The following is a 16,539-nucleotide window of genomic DNA, read 5'->3' as shown; positions in this document are numbered from 1 at the left end:
AGCTATAATTTAAGCTAAGTAATAAATAATACACATGATGACAGTAAAACCTTGGTGAGCATTTGCTTGTTTTTAAAGCAGGTCCACTGATTAGAGCATAAATAGGCCACAGAGCAATCAGCATCCACCAGGTGTGACCAATTAGCCAGGAGCCTTGAGTACTTGTAGCGGGGCAGGAGGAGGCTTTCAACAGTTATTTGAGTGTTTTCTGTCAGATGGCTGCGCTCCGGGTCAAGCTGCTGCTTCTGGTTCTGGTTCTGCCTGTCCAGGGATGGGAGGTGATCAATGAAACTGAGCTTTTACGTTTGTACGAGAGCGGAGGGTGGAGTGAAGCAGCGAGCATTAAAGAATCAGGTAAAGTAGCAGCTACAGTTCAGGCCTGTTCAGTCAGAGGAGTCCTCCACATGTCTGCATTCACACGGAGCTGTTGGCCCATATGTGCTGAAGGTTGATTTAAAGGCACAGTGTAACTTTGGAGATGAAATAATTCAACATTTTTATACTTACAACTTTAAACTTCCTATTTGTCCTTGTAAAACCTTGACTTCTGTCCTTTTAAGCCTCACATGTACACAGCGGTTAATATAAATGCATGCACCTAAACAAACCACACATGTTAAAGGCCCTATGTGGTGAAATTCCATTAATATTTTTTTTTTTTTTTTTTTTTTTTTTTTTGTGGTTGTTTAGGTGTAAGCAAAAGCTGTTGGGGATATTAGGCTGTTTTTCTTATTTCTTCTGGCATTCCTTAACCAATAAGGGTTTTCCTTTTATGTTACGTTTTCACTGAAGAACCAAACCACACCTCAAAATGGCCATGTGCGATTTTGGTTATACCCATCTCGCAAAAAAGAGCTTTCCTAAACTAATCTTCAATCCTCTAGTTTAATGTTGCTTAATTCTGCTTCCAGGTCTAGACCTTCAGAAAGATTGGCTACCTCAGTCCACCGGGTTTATTTACTTTATAATGCTGTTTCTGCTCTCCAAAATGCTGCAGCATTGAGCAAAGCAAACTTAACGTAATGCTATTGACTGCAAGAGTGAATACTAAAGCCTTTATGCACTCACAGTATCAGAGGAACTGAAGATCCAGTGGAAGGCTTTTATTTTTGATGGTAATGTCCACCCAGCAGTAGGCAAATCATCAGCACTGGCAGATTGTGCAGCTAATATGGCTAACATTATCACTGCCTTTGATTGTAGTTAGAATGCCGAGGGACATTCAGAGATGACAGAAGCTTGGAGAGCGATTTCAAACCAATAAACAAGGACGGGGTGGCTAACTGTATTCATGTCACCCCTTGTGCTTCAGAGCAAACTAAACTTGTCCAGTTGTTTCCATGGCTTTGCTTTCCTCTGGTGGTTCTTGAGATGTGAAACTTGCATTAATTTGCTGAAACGGGCCACAGCATGGAGCATTCTTCAGATGAGTCTTTAGCGCCTCACATGTGGATGTTTTCTCTGAAACTAGTCTTAGTTTTGTCTTCTAAAAGTTCAACAAACGCCATCTTCTCTGGTGCAGCTTTCTGTGTACGGCTAGGTTTTTGTCTACAGCTCTGTGGCATCACTAAAAACAATCTATCCTCTCCTGTAGATGACAAAGACAATGACGGTTATGAAGATGAAGTTCCTGAGAAAACTATCCTTGAAGGTGTTGGCAGCGTTGACCCCTTAGCCGGATTTGAAGTTGAGGTGGCTGGAGTAGATTCTGGTCCAAGTATCTTGACCGAGGGTAAAGTGTTTACATCTGTTTGCTTCTCTCTGGCTCTCTGTGCTAATGTATATAGTAAACTGTGTTTTACTACAGCTGAATTCCCAATAAAACAGTTTCATCTCCATATTGGTGAGAAACCGTCAATGTTTTGTGATAAATTCACCTTACAAACTAGTTAAAAACAGTTGTGATGCTTCATGTAAAATGAAGAAATTCAAAAATCCTAGTCTTGCACCGTTTCACATGCATGTTGGCTGCTGTCAATCACAGATGCAGGAGGAGTTTAGACTGAGGCTAAAACAGACGCTTTACTGTTATGGTAAAAAATAAGCCATCTTTCCAGCTTATAAATTGAAAGTATTCTTGTATTAATTTGCTGAAACGGGGGACAGCATGGAACGCTCTTCAGATGAAAGGCTTTGTTAGATCCTCACATGTGAATGTTTTATATCTCTGGAACTGACTTTATTTTTGTCTCTCAAAAGGTCAACAGAAATGCCATAATCATAAGTTTTTGTCTAGTTATCAGTGGCATCACTAAAAACAATAAACTCTCTTGTAGATGATGAGAATTATGAAGGTGAAGTTCCTGAGAAAACAATCCTGGAAGCTGAATCTGAAGGTGAAGTTGACAGCTTTGACTCATTTGCTGAAAATGGATCTGAGGCGGACGAAGTAAATTCTGGTCCAAGAATCTGGGGCGACAGTAAAGAAAATGAATATGAGGCTGAGTTTGTGACCGGCCCTTTCAGAAGCTGGGCTGGCAGCATCAGTCCGATTACTGCAAATGTACATCTGCTTTGCAATGATGCTGGCTTCCACATCACTCTGCTAACGGGCAGGCTAAGTGAGGCTAAAGTTTTGGGTACGTACTTGGACCTTTGACAAAAACATGCTGTTGCTGAATGAATCTTGTCAAATTTCCAGGATGTATTTTCTCTCTCCAGGCGCTAAGGACTTTGTGTCTGTCGGGGAAGCTGAGGAGTCTTGTGGTTTTGACGTGAACCTCTTGGAGAACACCTTGACTGTACCCTTCAGTGGGTGCAATGTGAAACAACATGTAGGTTACTGAGAAATGGTTTGAATTTGTTTATCCCAAAAGGTAGAGAACATGTAACTGTGCTGACTTTACTTGCCTGGAATCAACTTCATGTCCCATGCAAAAGCTGTTTTTAATCATTTCAGGATGATGGCTACAGTCTGCAGTTGTTGCACTTTGATTCGTTTGATCGGCTGCAAGTTTCTACCATATCTTGTGAGGGAAGTACAAAGCTGGACCATGACCTGTACCCTCGTGGTGGCAGATCACACACATGCTACGTCCCACCTGCTACATACTCAGAACCGGCGCCACCACCAAAGGCGCACAGTGAGTGTAAACAGAGTCCAGCAAATGAGCCGAGGATGTTTGCTTTGTATCTCTAATGTGGTGCATTGATATCGCATCACTCTTACAAATTTTTGGTGGTAGAATATTTAATGTGGGGTTCTTGTTTGTTAAATTTCAGATTGTGTTGTAGCCATGGCAGAGCGGTTGACATGTGGGTATTCAGAAATATCTCGTTACGAGTGTGAGAAGATTGGATGCTGTTTTTGTCCGAGTAAATCTTCCTGCTTCTACCCGCTGGATGGTAAAGCTTAGGATATTCATTCAGTCCATACTAACTTGTTCTCGAATGGAGACCTTCTCTTTTGGTGACTTTCCTCCCTCACTTTCAGAGTGCACTGCAGATCAACACTTTGTTTTTGCCATTCGCCACGACTCTGCATCCATCCATGTGGATCCCACCAAGCTGGTTATTCCTGGGAATGCTGACTGTAAACCAGTTTATGTTACTGACAAGGTTGCCATCTTTAAGTTCAAAGTTACAGAATGTGGAACTCGTGTTTATGTAAGTGTTCCCCTTGTCTCATAATGCCCTTTCCACTCTGTTTCTAAAGTTTTGAATTCAGGTCATTAGACTGCAGCAGTGCTTGGGTTATTGAGGGCAATGCTTCCAACACCTTAGCCATCACTTTGTGTCCAGAACTTGATTTAAGAACATTGAGCCATAAATCCGCCACAATTTACATTATTTATCCTTGTACTGCATCTTTAGAAGACAACTTAAATAAGAAATTCAATGCTACAGATCTCTTTTTAAAATTGAATTTCCAAATGCATAGCTGGTCACTCTGACTCGACATTGCAGCTGGTTTGTCACAAATCGATGAAGATTTCACTTTTTTTTTTTTTTTTTTAAACCGGATGATAATGTGTTTTTTTTTTTTTATAGCATTCATATTTCTGAAATGACTAAATATAGCAAAATTTATTGTGTAATGAGAAACTATACAAAATTCCAGTACTTGTGATCTGTCATACATTCTGTGGTCCATCTGTCTTGAAACTCTTGACTTTGAGGCGTGTTCTTGCAGAGGGCTTAAGGTTGTTGCATTGTGAAACTATCAAGTGCATGAGGACTTTTTTTTTTTTTTTAATGAAACCTTTCAGAGTCTGCTTATCTGCAGAATTCCCTAAGGGACTCATTCATGGTGAACTTGGTCATGCATAAATGTAGCTGTCTAACTGCAAAATGTACAAAAACCCAAGCATGGGTGAATGGAAGAAATCTGCATCTGGCTGCATGCTGTTACGGGCCTTCATTGCATGTGTGCAGAGTTGTTTGCAGCCATTCATGACTTTATTTTTCTTTTTTTTTTTTTTTTTTTGGCATTTTACTAAAATCAAAACGCTGTCATAAATGGAAAGTGATCAATCGGCTATTTGATCAGACTGAATGAAATGATCCAAATTCACTTATTTAAAAGGGCAATGCATTGTTTGCCATCAGTCTGCTTTTTTTTTAAAATACTATTTCAAGTCCTCTAACCTGAGCACTGCATTTGTGATGTCGGTTGCGTCTAAAGGGTTTCGTACTTGGATCTTGGGTGGAAATAAAATGGAATTTTATTGATCTAAACATTTCTGGATTGCATTGGGTCTGTTGAAAGCTGACTTTTCCTTACAGAATGTTGGTGAGGTGAAGATCTACTTGGCTGAAGTTCAGATTATTGTCCATGCACTGAACCTCAAGTTTGGCTTAATAACAAGAAGTAATCCACTCAGGTTAGTGACTCATACAGTACATTTAACTATGACTACAGGTCCACTCAAAATAACTTGCTCTGTAGTGCATAAATGCATTGTCTTTAACGCATGTCTCCTGTAGGTTCTTGATTGAGTGTCGCTACAGCAAAACAGGAGCTGCTCAGCCGTCACTGGCTACCGTTGGCTACATGGTCAAAACTCCACCTTCCAATCTGCCGTCAGCAATCATCTCTAACGGATTATATGGTGTCCAGTTGAGAATCGCAACAGGTCAAGTGTTTCTTCCTTATTTTCCAAAAAAAATTGCAGCATGCACAATCTTTTAATTTGGCTGGGATCACATTAAACACAAGACCTTTCAATAAAATTTTGCTTCCCATCTGTTTTAATCCCAACAGATGAAACGTATCAAAAATTCTTTCCCACCTACCACCAGCCTTTGAGACTTCTCCTCGGCAAACCTGTTTATCTTGAGTTGCGGCTGAAGTCGCCCAAACCAGATGCAGTAATTCTTGTCAACTACTGCCTCGCTTACCCTCGATCTGCAAAGAACGCTCTGGTGCTTATTTACGAAGGGTAAGCATGTCTGAATCCACTGCATAGTCATTCAGGTTCAGCTCCAGCTTCCCCTAACTCTGTTTGTGTCTACAGGTGTGCAAACCCTCATGATCCAAGTGTGTCCATCCTTCAAATCAGTGGCAAAACTCGTTACAAAAGACGTTTCGTTGTGACTGCCTTTCAGTTTATGGAACAAAAGACAAACCAATACCTTGATGAAGAAGTGAGTTAAAATGGAGATTAGGGCCTAATGGCAAAACTATTTTACAGGTTAAAGTAATGTAGAGATGCTCAGTTAGCACTGTTTTAATGGTGAATTGTAAATTAATAATACCCAAAACAAGGCAATTTATGCTACAGCTCACCTGGATTTCCTGTAGGATCTCTGACTTCATGGTGCATGTGTCATTCCCCTCTAGATCTATTTCATGTGCTCTGCAGAAGTTTGTAGGCCAACAGAAAAGGAATGTGAAGAGCGGTGCTTTGATGGAAAGGTGAGGCTGTAAACCTTGCATATTTGTTGTTGGTTCTTTAAATTTCTAATCTTCCCATTGTGTTTTGTTTATTTTGCTTCTAGACAACGTGAGGATTTTTCAACAGATGAGCCATTAAATATGATTTGAACTGTAAATAATAAATGGCAACTTCTTTTATACAAAATGCATGGGTCCTTGTGGTTTGTTTTAAATGCAACTAAGATTTATTACTTGCGTAAATGCAAGGGTTGTGGTTTGATGCTTAAAATGAATGTTTGATATCGAATTCACATTCTGAAATGTTGCCTTTCACTTTCTGAGCCATGCTTGAGTTCCACATGTTTAGAATTTGTAGTGCAGATGGAAGACTATAGTATGTGACCCTCAAACTGATTAATTCATTCTACAGTGACTGATTTTTGACCTCACAATGCCACACCTATTTAGGGGTTTAAAAAAAAAAGATCTTTGTCTTTATAACATGGCTAATGTATCATGTTTAGGCAAGGGCAGATGTCTTTGGAGAAACTAATCTTTCCATAAATGCCCAACATTATTTTGTAATCCAGACAATAATGAATGTTGCTAAAGACCATAGGGATGAGAAGCTGACATTTTTGCACTGTTGAAGATATTATGGATGATTTAAGTGTCGGGGTTTTTTTTTTTTTTTTTTTTTTTTCACAAGATAGATGCAGGTATCACAGTTGACATTTTTGCTGTTTTCAGGCCTAAACTCAACATGGCTGCCTATAACCAAACACCACATGACATTTTAACAAAGATTCATCTGTATATATATACAAGTGAGTGAAATTGAAAGTTATTGATAAAGATATTGTAACTCTGTTGACTTGCCTTCAATCCACACTTGACTCACTACTTTATATTAAGTAACTCAAAGCTTTGGGGTCTTGCCAGTCTTCTTCAGGAGGAAATGATGTGATTCAGAATTGACACACTTCCTTGAGAGGTGTTTTTGTAATGGACAATTTCTTGGACACAGATACAATTTGTTTTCCATATAAAATTTGATTTGTTGACAAAAGAAATGTCATCTCAACTTAATGAAAGGAACAACAGTTTTGGAATAAGCTCATTTTATTGTTCAGCTAAGTAGAAGGTGGTTATTAATTTTGGATGGTTATTGAGTTGACATTTTAGTGATAGTTTCCATAATTATGGAATTTGTAAAGGCATGATCATGATTTTTTTTTACTTTGAATAAAAATGTATGCAATGTATATCCCATGGACTTCAAAAGTGCCTTAGTCATATTGATGTGTATATTCTAATAAAAGTATCCATTTGTACAGTGAAATTATTATACCAACATAATACAAACCCCTTTCTTTTGATCTCCACCCTTCAGTAGAATGATTTCAATGCTATTTAAGGGTTAGAAAGGGCCACCTGTGTCTTGGTTTACCGACGTAGATTTACTAAATGGGTTTAATCGCCTCTGTAAAATGTCTCTGTATGGACGAACCGATGACCCACAATCCTTTGCGCCATGAAGCTAACTCAGAAGAGCAGTCTCTGAACTTCTCTCCCAAAACATCCTAATTAAGGATATAAAATAAACTGGTACTTGTCTGTAGAGGGCAGCATTGCGTTTAACAATAAAGAGCCTGACTGGATTTTATTAAAAGAAGAAGAAGGAAATTATCCACGGGTGTGCTGAGTTGTCAATAAACGGTTTTCAACTTTAGCCGACAAATTTTTATTAGCGAGCGCAGGAAGTGTCTGTCAGGTGAGAAGAGTCACATGTGGACATCAGCTGGACGGAAATAGAAACGAAGTAAGTCTGTACAACCGAACTGGTAATTTAATTATTCTTTTCGTGGTTTTAGAAACCAGCAAACTATGTGTCAGGATAAGCTAGCTGCCCGTCAGTGTCATGTTATGTCACCCTGCTAATGTTGCTAGCCAGTCGGCTAATATCACAGTTAATACAAACTGCTCCGTTTGTCTCTTAGCTACACATTAAACGGGCCTTCTAAATATCTGAACTAGCCAAATTAGTGTCAGTTTCATTACCAGGTCTGTTTTTTTTGTTTGTTTTTTTTTTAGCTGTGTGTCATTACAGAGATTTGAGCAGCTGCCGTTAAACTTGACATTTGAAGTTTGCTGATTCATGTTTTCACCACCTGCAAATCATAGTGTCTCATTACATTTTGCACAAAACGTTATCATAATAAAAAATGTAAGACAATAATGTTCTCATAGGAATATGCTAGATATGGAGCCCAAGCACAGGATGTCAAGTCCATGCCTTCAATTCACATAATTTCCTTTGCTAATAATCCTACTTTCTCTCAATTAATCAGTGAATTGTTTGCTTTAGAGAATGTCAGAAAATTATCAGTTACTGCTTTCCAAACCCCACAATAACATCCTCAAATGTTTGTTTTTTTGGCCACAACTAGAATATAGTCAGTTTGCAGTCATTGAGGATGAAAGAAACCAGATAATATTCAGAGTTAAGAAGCTGAAATGAAAGAATTTTGACTTTTTTAATGTTAAAAATGTTCCCAACCAGTTAATAAATTCTCAAAGTAGTTGACACACAGGCTCCACACATGCACCAATTATGTATTTATGTGTAAATATACATATTATTCTAATGATAGGAACATTTCCTGAGCTTAAATAGACTTAAGAGCTTTTTCAACCACCTTAAGTGATTTTCTCTGTGGCTTTTTCAATGATTTGATAAATGTTATGTTCTCCAGATAGACCTGCAGTGGATGGAAGAGAACCTCCTTCTATAGATGTGATATTTATGATATAACTTCCTAATATAAGGGCTTTTTGTCTAGACATTTACACTCCATGTAATTCCGAACACCTACAGGAAAAGCGGCAGTCAGCTGTATGTATAGTTCTGCAAAACTCAACTTCTTGATGTGAAACATGCTTGCTTGTCACTTGCAACACTTGTGTGCATGACAGAAGAGCTACAAATACAGCAGCAGTCAGCAGGTTTGAAGGAGGGTGTGGTCTTTGTCGTCCTATAAGATAGCACACACGGTTCGAGGCAGATTCACACCGTTCTGCTTGTTAAACCCTCAGCTCCTGTCGCTGGCAAAAATGGCTCATCTCCCGGCGCTTTTCGAGTATGTGGACGATAATCAGGACCTGTATGTGAAGGTAGGCTCATTCTGATGGAAGATTTGCAATTTAGTTTAAGTTTAGTCCTCGTAAGGATCGTTTGTGGTGGTTAGATGGTACCCAAATGTGTTGTATGAATCTTGAATACTGAGCAGGAGCATAACTCATTCACTGGCCTCTTGAAATCAGTCACGTTAACTTTAGTTGCAGATTTTGTGGAAGCCCTAATGTGCTACGACATGCTTCCTGTGACTCCATTTTTTCCAGTTCAATGAAATGCATAAAATACATGTTGTGTTTTGTGAGAAAGCATTCCAAGTTTTCTGTGATGTTCTTATTTTGCAGCGCCTTGCAGAATGGGTGGCCGTCCAGAGTGTGTCTGCTTGGCCCGAGAAGCGTGGGGAGATCAAGAAGATGATGGAGATGGCAGCCGAGGACATCAAGAAGCTGGGGGGGACGGTGGAACTGGTGGACGTTGGCACACAGAAGGTGAGCATGATTGTGTTCGCTTTGTAAATGTCTGCATTAGTTTGTTAAAAAGACGACCGGTTAACATTTGCATTTTTAGCTATTCTTCCCACAGAATAGGTAAGCTAAGTTTTATTTGTGCAGCTTCCCTCTGGAGAGGAGATCGCCCTGCCTCCCATCATTCTGGGCGATTTGGGGTCAGACCCGGGCAAGAAGACGGTGTGCATTTACGGCCATCTTGATGTCCAGCCAGCCAGCATCGATGATGGCTGGGACACAGAGCCTTTCACTCTGGTGGAAAAAGATGGTAAGAGCTGGACATTTGTTCTGCTTTTGTTTTGGTAATGCTCCCTGCAAAGTAACCCTGGAGCAGTTTAGCAGCTCAAAACAAAACCGCTTCCCTGGGAGTTATTAAAGTAGATCGGAATGTGTTTGGGTTTGTAAGATGAGACGTGATGCGGTTAAATTCAAAGTTTCTGTTTCCAGGCTTAGTTGTAACAGATATGCCACTTTTTTTCTTGCCTAAGCAAACTTATAGTATCAAACCTCACTGAAATAAACCCCAAATGTCCTACAGACAAGACCTGACAGCAGTCTTGCCAGAAAAACTGCCAGAAAAGTTAGAAGAATTAGTTTAACTGAGCCATGAGGAGGCTACAGAATAGTATAAACCCAGTAACTTTTTACATCTAACTGTAACACTGACACGTAATCAAGCTGCTTCTCTGGTGATCAGACAAGTTGTTTTCATCATAATTGCTGAAATGAAGATTTGTATTTAAATGCTCTCTCAGCTTTTTCAGCATTATATTTGCCATGCTGTCACAGTTAGCTACAGATTTCCAAAGTCCACCCTGTTTACCTCATGTTGGAGGGTCGGGCTGTTTCCTGCAAACCTCACAGTTCAAGTTGAACCAGTACGCTCGTATTAATAAGCATCAGGAATGCATTCAGCTCTTGGCGAGGCGAGGCGAGGCGAGGCAATTCTTATACAGTAGCTCTATTCACGTGCAAGGCAATTCAAAGTACTTTTCAATGGCAAAGAAATTGATTATAAAGAGGCAGAATGGCTCAAGTGGAGTATTTTACTGAGTCAAAGTCCTGCATGATGTTATTAAAGCATCTTCTGCTTTAGTTGGTGTAATCATTTTGCATGACTAAGCCATCATAATTCTTGAATCGTTGCCTGTTCATTGTTAGACTCCACATAATAATGCAAGTACGGCACCAGAATAATTTTTATTGTATTTGTCAAGTGCTAAACAGCCCAGGATAACTCTGTGCAGGAGCTTTTATAAACCCTGTAATCATGTGTGATCCATTAACACAAGTTAGCCTCATTTACACTGTTGTACAAAGCAGGTAAAGCAGATTAGGCTGAGAATAATGTATGTTTTTTTTAAAAATGTATTAAGCCACATATTCACTGTGTTTTATGACATCAGCGTTTACAGATTGTCAGATACCAGTCAGCGTTTTTAATTTTAATTCCTTCTTTTTTGGTTGTTGGATTTTTTTGAGCTTCTAATGCCAACACTCATAGTCTGTCTGGTGATAGTCAGCAGACTGAAAGTACTACATTCACTTCCTCCTCCCTCATTTCTGCTCATTCAGCTTTGTTTATGACACACACAGATCTGCCTGTGACTTTTTATCTCGTACAAGGGTTTATTAATAATAAACCCTTGTGTAAAGATAATATTATCTTTACACATAATATTAGTAATTGTAGCACTTCTGGTGTCACCGTGTTGTTTTAATGAACTAAGCCACATTCACTGGAGTTGGCTTATCTATCAATAAACAGAAACTTGTGTCATCAGATTAACATGAGTTAAATCAATATTTAAGTTGAAATGTTGCTTTCTCTTTGTAGGTAAGCTTTATGGCAGAGGATCCACCGATGACAAGGGACCAGTGCTGGCCTGGTTTAACTGCATTGAAGCCCATCAGAAGCTCAAGCAGGTACAGTTATTGCCAAAATGTCACCATGTTGTTCATGAAAAATGGGATTGCAAACCCTGTGCATGTTTAAATAAACAAAACAGTAAATCGGGGATTAGACTTTGGGCTCAACTGCATTTCTTTTGTGCTCAGCTACTTGCCGTTGCCACCCATCCACACACTCCCAAACCAAGCCTTTTCTTTTCTGTTGAATGAAAACCGCTTAAACTGGATGACATCAGCAGAAATTGATGTTCAATATGAGCTGGATGCTGAGCCAGATCCTGCACAGATCCTTTTCAACACTGTTTTGGTTCATGTTGCTTCTTTTTTGTCTATAAATTACCTACTTTGAAGCTGCTTTTTTAATCACATCTGATGGAATTTGCTGTGAATCGGGACGACGAGTCTCACAGAGGTGTGGCAGTCTATTTTAGGATGGAGGAATGTTACTGTTTAGAAGTTATTAAAGGTGACACGATTAGATCCATCTACTGCACACATCAGAAACATTTTTATTTGTTTTCAAAGCTGATCGTTAAAAAGCTTCTTATAAAGTAATAAGGTTTGGAGATTATTTAAAAAAAATTACCAGTTTATGGAAATGCCATTTAATGCAAAGGCCATAGCTGTTATATTTTATGCCAAAAGAACCATCTTTTTTGTTTTTGTGTCTACATTAGGATGATATGTGGTTCAGTCAGATGCAATCTAAAAAGACCATTATTAAGTTTTCATTCATTTTACCTACTTAGCCTCCTTTGTTAGTTTTTTGGAAATGCAACAAGAACTTGTTGCTGTAGTTCTCTGCACCGTCACAGAAAAATCAGATGAGACCTTTCCTCTTTAACATTTAACTGCCAAACAAGTAAAATTAGTTTTTTAGTATTAAATATCCATCAACCTTTAGTGTGGACTTCACATGATTTAAAATGTCATTGTGAGAAACATTAAATATAAATGATGTTATCAAAGATTTTATTTCATTTTTTTTGTGGTAGTATCCCTAAATGATATGAATCTTTTGGGTTTGGTGTAAAATATTTCTGATCTATTGATAAACGCACAATTAAGGAAAAGTGATAATGAACCAGAACTGACAACATTTTATATTTAGATGTAGAACTGCTAATTTCAGAAGCTTATTTTCCGATATGATTAATTATCACTCTAAGAAAGAGGTTATCTCTGTGTTAAAGTACAGCCCTGATTTGACGGGTGCTTGTTGATCGCTTTAGAGCTGCCAGCAGCACTTGTCCTGGTCAAAGGTCTTAGGATGGAATTGGAAGTCGTCTTATCCAGCCGTCATGTAATGATTAAACTGAAGCATGCTGCCTGCATGTGGCTTTAAATCACCTTTGCTTTTCCATGAAACACTATGATCTTGTCACAGTGTCAGAGGATATTAATGCACAGTCAACACATCCAAGAAGTGATTTGCCAAATGTTCCAAATGATATGTACAAAGATTTTATGTATTTAGAGCTTAGAAATCACCCTAATTTTCAGCTTAAATCAGTGAATGGTCACTTCCATCCTTCTGAGGTCTGATGATGCTTCATGTGACCGTTTTGACAGAGTCTCTCTCCGTGTTTCAGGACCTTCCCATCAACATCAAATTCTGCTTTGAGGGCATGGAGGAATCTGGATCCGAGGGCCTGGATGAGCTCGTGTTTGCCCGTAAAGACACCTTTTTTAAAGAGGTCGACTACGTCTGCATCTCTGACAACTACTGGCTGGGCAAGACCAAACCCTGCATCACCTACGGCCTCAGAGGAATCTGCTATTTCTTCGTTGAGGTACAGACTTGAATAATGAGTTAAACTGGAGCAAAAACAAACCTTGCTATGAAGCATTGTTTCACAAACGTAGCTTTAACGTGCGTTTTGATGCAGCACGTTTTAATGACATTTTCCTTTCCAACTTGAAGGTGGATGGCTGTGAGAAGGACCTGCACTCAGGGGTGTTTGGTGGCTCTGTTCACGAGGCCATGACTGACCTTATTGCACTTCTGGGTAGGTGAAGCTGAGGACTGAGCTGAGTGCAGGCTCAGAAGCAGACTGTTGTCTCTGAAATGTTTGGAGTTTTAACCTCATGTTTCCTCCACAGGCTCCCTGGTTGACAGGAGGGGGAAGATTCTGGTTCCTGGGATGTACGACAACGTGGCCCCTCTGACAGACGAGGAGCAGAAGCTGTATGAGAAAATCGATTTCGACTTGGACGAGTACTGCAAAGACGTGGGAGTTGGGCAGCTGCTGCACAACACCAAGGTAGGGAAATGATTCATCTGCTTCCATCGGTTGAAATGTGCTCTGTTATTCTACAGCATGTTGCTTTTTCCCCACTGTAGGAGCAAATCCTAATGCACCGCTGGAGGTACCCGTCTCTCTCTCTTCATGGTATTGAGGGGGCTTTCGCTGAAACGGGAGCCAAGACTGTCATCCCCCGCAAGGTCATCGGCAAGTTCTCCATCCGCCTCGTCCCTGACATGGACCCCAAAATTGTGGAAAAGCAGGTAGATGTGGATTTACTTAAACCTGGCAGGATTTAACGCCGTCTCTGATCGTGTTGTATTCATGTTCGGTGCTGGAAAACTTGATGACTTTGTTAACCACTTTCTTCCTCTTGTGGTAATGTGTCACACAGCTGACTCGCTCAGTCACCTTTCTTGTCTTCTTTTTTTATTTAAAAATGTTGCTAGTAAGGCAGATGTATAATGAAGCTTACATTTGTGCAGTGTTTAGGGTCACAAAGCTTCCAAAGTTAATCTATTTCATCTATTTTTGACAGTAATTCAGTGAATGATGAGGGTCTCCAGCATCTTCCATCACTGTAAACCAGCCACTCCTACTACTACTCTCAGTACCTATAATTTAATCCTCTACATACATTATTGTTGTGTATATAGAAGAATGTTTTAGAGAGGTTCTGTTTTAAAAGAGGTTTGGATTACTTCCCCTTTGAGAAGTAAGAAAGACCAACATCAGTCGGTTTCCTCCAAGGTTTTAACCTCCAAAGCTGCCAGAATTCTCCCTGCTCACTGATATGTTAGCCATATTCTTGCTGGTTTGATTTAACTAATAACTTCCCGTTTTTGTTTTCAAGGTTCTCGACCATCTGCAAAAGAAATTTGCAGAATTGGGAAGCCCCAACAAACTGAAAGTGGACATGGGCCACGGAGCCAAAGCCTGGGTCTCTGACTTCAACCACCCACACTACATGGCTGGACGGAAGGCCATGAAGACGGGTACACAGGCTGAATGATAAAATACCAATGACTGATGATTACATGGTCAATTTTGTGCATTGTGCATAAAAGGCAGATATCCTTTCTTCAGCGTTGTTCTTGAACGCAGCTTGTCACAATAATAAATATCTAAAAATACATATATACTGCAAAATCCGGTGATATAGCGAAAAATCTGTGCTACCAAATGCAGTTTAAAAAATCAGCGATACAGTGAACTGCGAAAAGTGAACCGCGATATGTCGAGGGACTACTGTATATCCCCACTTATCCCTTCCTGTATGCATTTGTGCATTCATTTTGGTTGCATGCATCGACGGTTTGAAGCTTTTAAACCCTTTTCTGCCGCCTTGATGCAGTGCAGGTGAATAGAATTTCAACTGTGATGCTCAAATTACCAAAAATTAACAGTCGGGAGTTCAAGATGATAGAAAATAGGGGTCAGAAAATGCTTAAACAATACATTTATTACCACTGAAGCTACAAAACAGTTACAACTTTTTGCAATTTGGGTAGAATTATAAGTATATCTGTCAATTTAAAAAGCCAAAAATGTGGATATTCTTGATTAATGTGTTACTTATTCTTTATTTATTTATTCTGGATGCAAAAAGAACATTTTGATCTTCACTCTCTCCTTGTCTCCTCCTCACCCTGCTGTGCTGTAGTCTTTGGTGTTGAGCCTGACCTGACTCGTGAGGGTGGAAGCATCCCCGTCACTCTGACCTTCCAGGAGGCGACAGGACGTAACGTCATGCTGCTTCCTGTCGGATCCTCTGACGATGGAGCTCACTCCCAGAACGAAAAGATCAACAGGTTGGTCACAGCACAGAGTTTCACTTCTTTTGAAAAGTCCATCGCAATAATCACATGGGACTTAAGAAGCAATATAAGATAGTTTTGTATGATTATTAACTTATTTATGTATTTTTATGTTAAAATTAATTTCTTGTCAGTGTGAGTTATTGTTTAGGCTTTTAATCACAACATTTGATAATTGTTTTTTTCCTCCATTTTCAGGACCAACTACATTGAAGGAATCAAGATGCTGGGAGCGTACTTCCACGAGGTTTCCCAGCTGGAGTGAACTGATGATGTCTGATTATGTAAACTGTAAAATATGTCCATTCTAACCCTCAGAGCCATAATCATGGTACTACATTTTGCCTCCCACACTTAGCAGTTTTCTACACACTTCTAATAATAAAGTGTTTTGCTTTGTTACCTTGTGTTGTCTGGTTTAATTAATGTGTTGATAGGATTTGCTGTTGATGCACCACAACAGTTCCTGCCTCATAGTCCCTCATTTATTCCTTAAAAATATGTCTGACTGCTTAAAAAAGCAGGCGTGAAATGTGAATTAAACTTATTACTTAGAATTAAAACAGTGGGCACAATTTCAGTAATTTATACTCACCAAAAAAGGTTTGCATAGTCAGAAACTTGCTGCACATTGTATAAGCACTAAAGATGTATGGTAATAACTGCATCTAGTAACATTTATGATTCTCTTGGTTGCTACTTTTGATTTTTAGATACTGGCATCGAGACATTTTCTGTCACTGTGATGAAACAAGAATATCAGAACAGAATTCCTTCATTGGCATTACAGTGTACAACAAATTAAGCCGCAATCTAGTTAGTGCTTGCACACATTTCAAAAATACAATAGGAAATGCACAAATGCAAGATATAACATCTAGTAGGGAAACAAATTGTGTGTGCAAGTGTATATGAAAACACTGGGATAGCTTATTCTTCAAAAGATAGCTAATTTGGTGTATCAGGAATCATAAACACAGTGCAACTGGTTGTACACGTTGCTGAACATGCACAAATATTATGGTGTAGTATGTTTAAAATGTTGTCTTTTCAGAATTTGCATCACCAAGGAAATTATTTTGATGATGGAATGTGATTTATAAAC

The 16,539-nt window shown here is 39.2% G+C and overlaps 2 protein-coding genes across 3 annotated transcripts; both read left to right on the top strand.

The window, feature by feature from the left end:
• Positions 1-654: 654 nt before the first annotated feature.
• On the top strand, positions 655-6,047 carry LOC110970463 (zona pellucida sperm-binding protein 4-like). Of its 2 annotated transcripts, XM_051956083.1 has the most exons (12): positions 656-1,732; positions 2,277-2,579; positions 2,662-2,774; positions 2,900-3,083; positions 3,223-3,345; positions 3,434-3,606; positions 4,726-4,823; positions 4,927-5,075; positions 5,204-5,381; positions 5,457-5,586; positions 5,783-5,857; positions 5,941-6,047. In XM_051956083.1, the coding sequence occupies exons 1-12, from the start codon at positions 1,411-1,413 to the stop codon at positions 5,947-5,949; spliced, it is 1,857 nt and encodes a 618-aa protein (XP_051812043.1). In that variant the 5' UTR covers positions 656-1,410; the 3' UTR covers positions 5,950-6,047. The 2 variants fall into 2 exon arrangements, with proteins under 2 accessions (XP_051812042.1, XP_051812043.1); XM_051956082.1 differs by having other exon boundaries at positions 655-1,732; positions 5,783-6,017.
• Positions 6,048-7,400: 1,353 nt separating this feature from the next.
• cndp2 (carnosine dipeptidase 2) lies at positions 7,401-15,836 on the top strand. The gene is made up of 12 exons (XM_022220744.2): positions 7,401-7,640; positions 8,915-8,992; positions 9,299-9,442; positions 9,566-9,728; positions 11,298-11,386; positions 12,964-13,164; positions 13,296-13,380; positions 13,475-13,635; positions 13,716-13,880; positions 14,471-14,612; positions 15,281-15,428; positions 15,633-15,836. Exons 2-12 carry the CDS (start codon positions 8,933-8,935, stop codon positions 15,697-15,699), a joined length of 1,425 nt encoding a protein of 474 aa, XP_022076436.1. The 5' UTR covers positions 7,401-7,640; positions 8,915-8,932; the 3' UTR covers positions 15,700-15,836.
• The last annotated feature ends 703 nt before the right edge of the window (positions 15,837-16,539 follow it).

Source organism: Acanthochromis polyacanthus, chromosome 11, assembly GCF_021347895.1.
Source record: "Acanthochromis polyacanthus isolate Apoly-LR-REF ecotype Palm Island chromosome 11, KAUST_Apoly_ChrSc, whole genome shotgun sequence".
Taxonomy (NCBI): Eukaryota; Metazoa; Chordata; class Actinopteri; family Pomacentridae; genus Acanthochromis; species Acanthochromis polyacanthus.
The sequence above is the reverse complement of the archived record's forward strand: the minus strand, read 5'-3'. Positions and strand labels throughout refer to the sequence as shown.

What these genes read in the sequence shown, in the direction of transcription:
- cndp2 (XM_022220744.2), top strand. Translation starts at nt 8,933, where the DNA reads ATGGCTCATCTCCCGGCGCTTTTCGAGTATGTGGACGATAATCAGGAC. An exon ending in CCCATCAGAAGCTCAAGCAG is followed by an intron (nt 11,387 to 12,963) that starts GTACAGTTATTG and finishes TCCGTGTTTCAG; the next exon opens with GACCTTCCCATCAACATCAA. An exon ending in CCAAAATTGTGGAAAAGCAG is followed by an intron (nt 13,881 to 14,470) that starts GTAGATGTGGAT and finishes TTTGTTTTCAAG; the next exon opens with GTTCTCGACCATCTGCAAAA.
- LOC110970463 (XM_051956082.1), top strand. Translation starts at nt 1,411, where the DNA reads ATGGAGCATTCTTCAGATGAGTCTTTAGCGCCTCACATGTGGATGTTT. An exon ending in GCCACCACCAAAGGCGCACA is followed by an intron (nt 3,084 to 3,222) that starts GTGAGTGTAAAC and finishes GTTAAATTTCAG; the next exon opens with ATTGTGTTGTAGCCATGGCA. An exon ending in ACAAGAAGTAATCCACTCAG is followed by an intron (nt 4,824 to 4,926) that starts GTTAGTGACTCA and finishes TGTCTCCTGTAG; the next exon opens with GTTCTTGATTGAGTGTCGCT.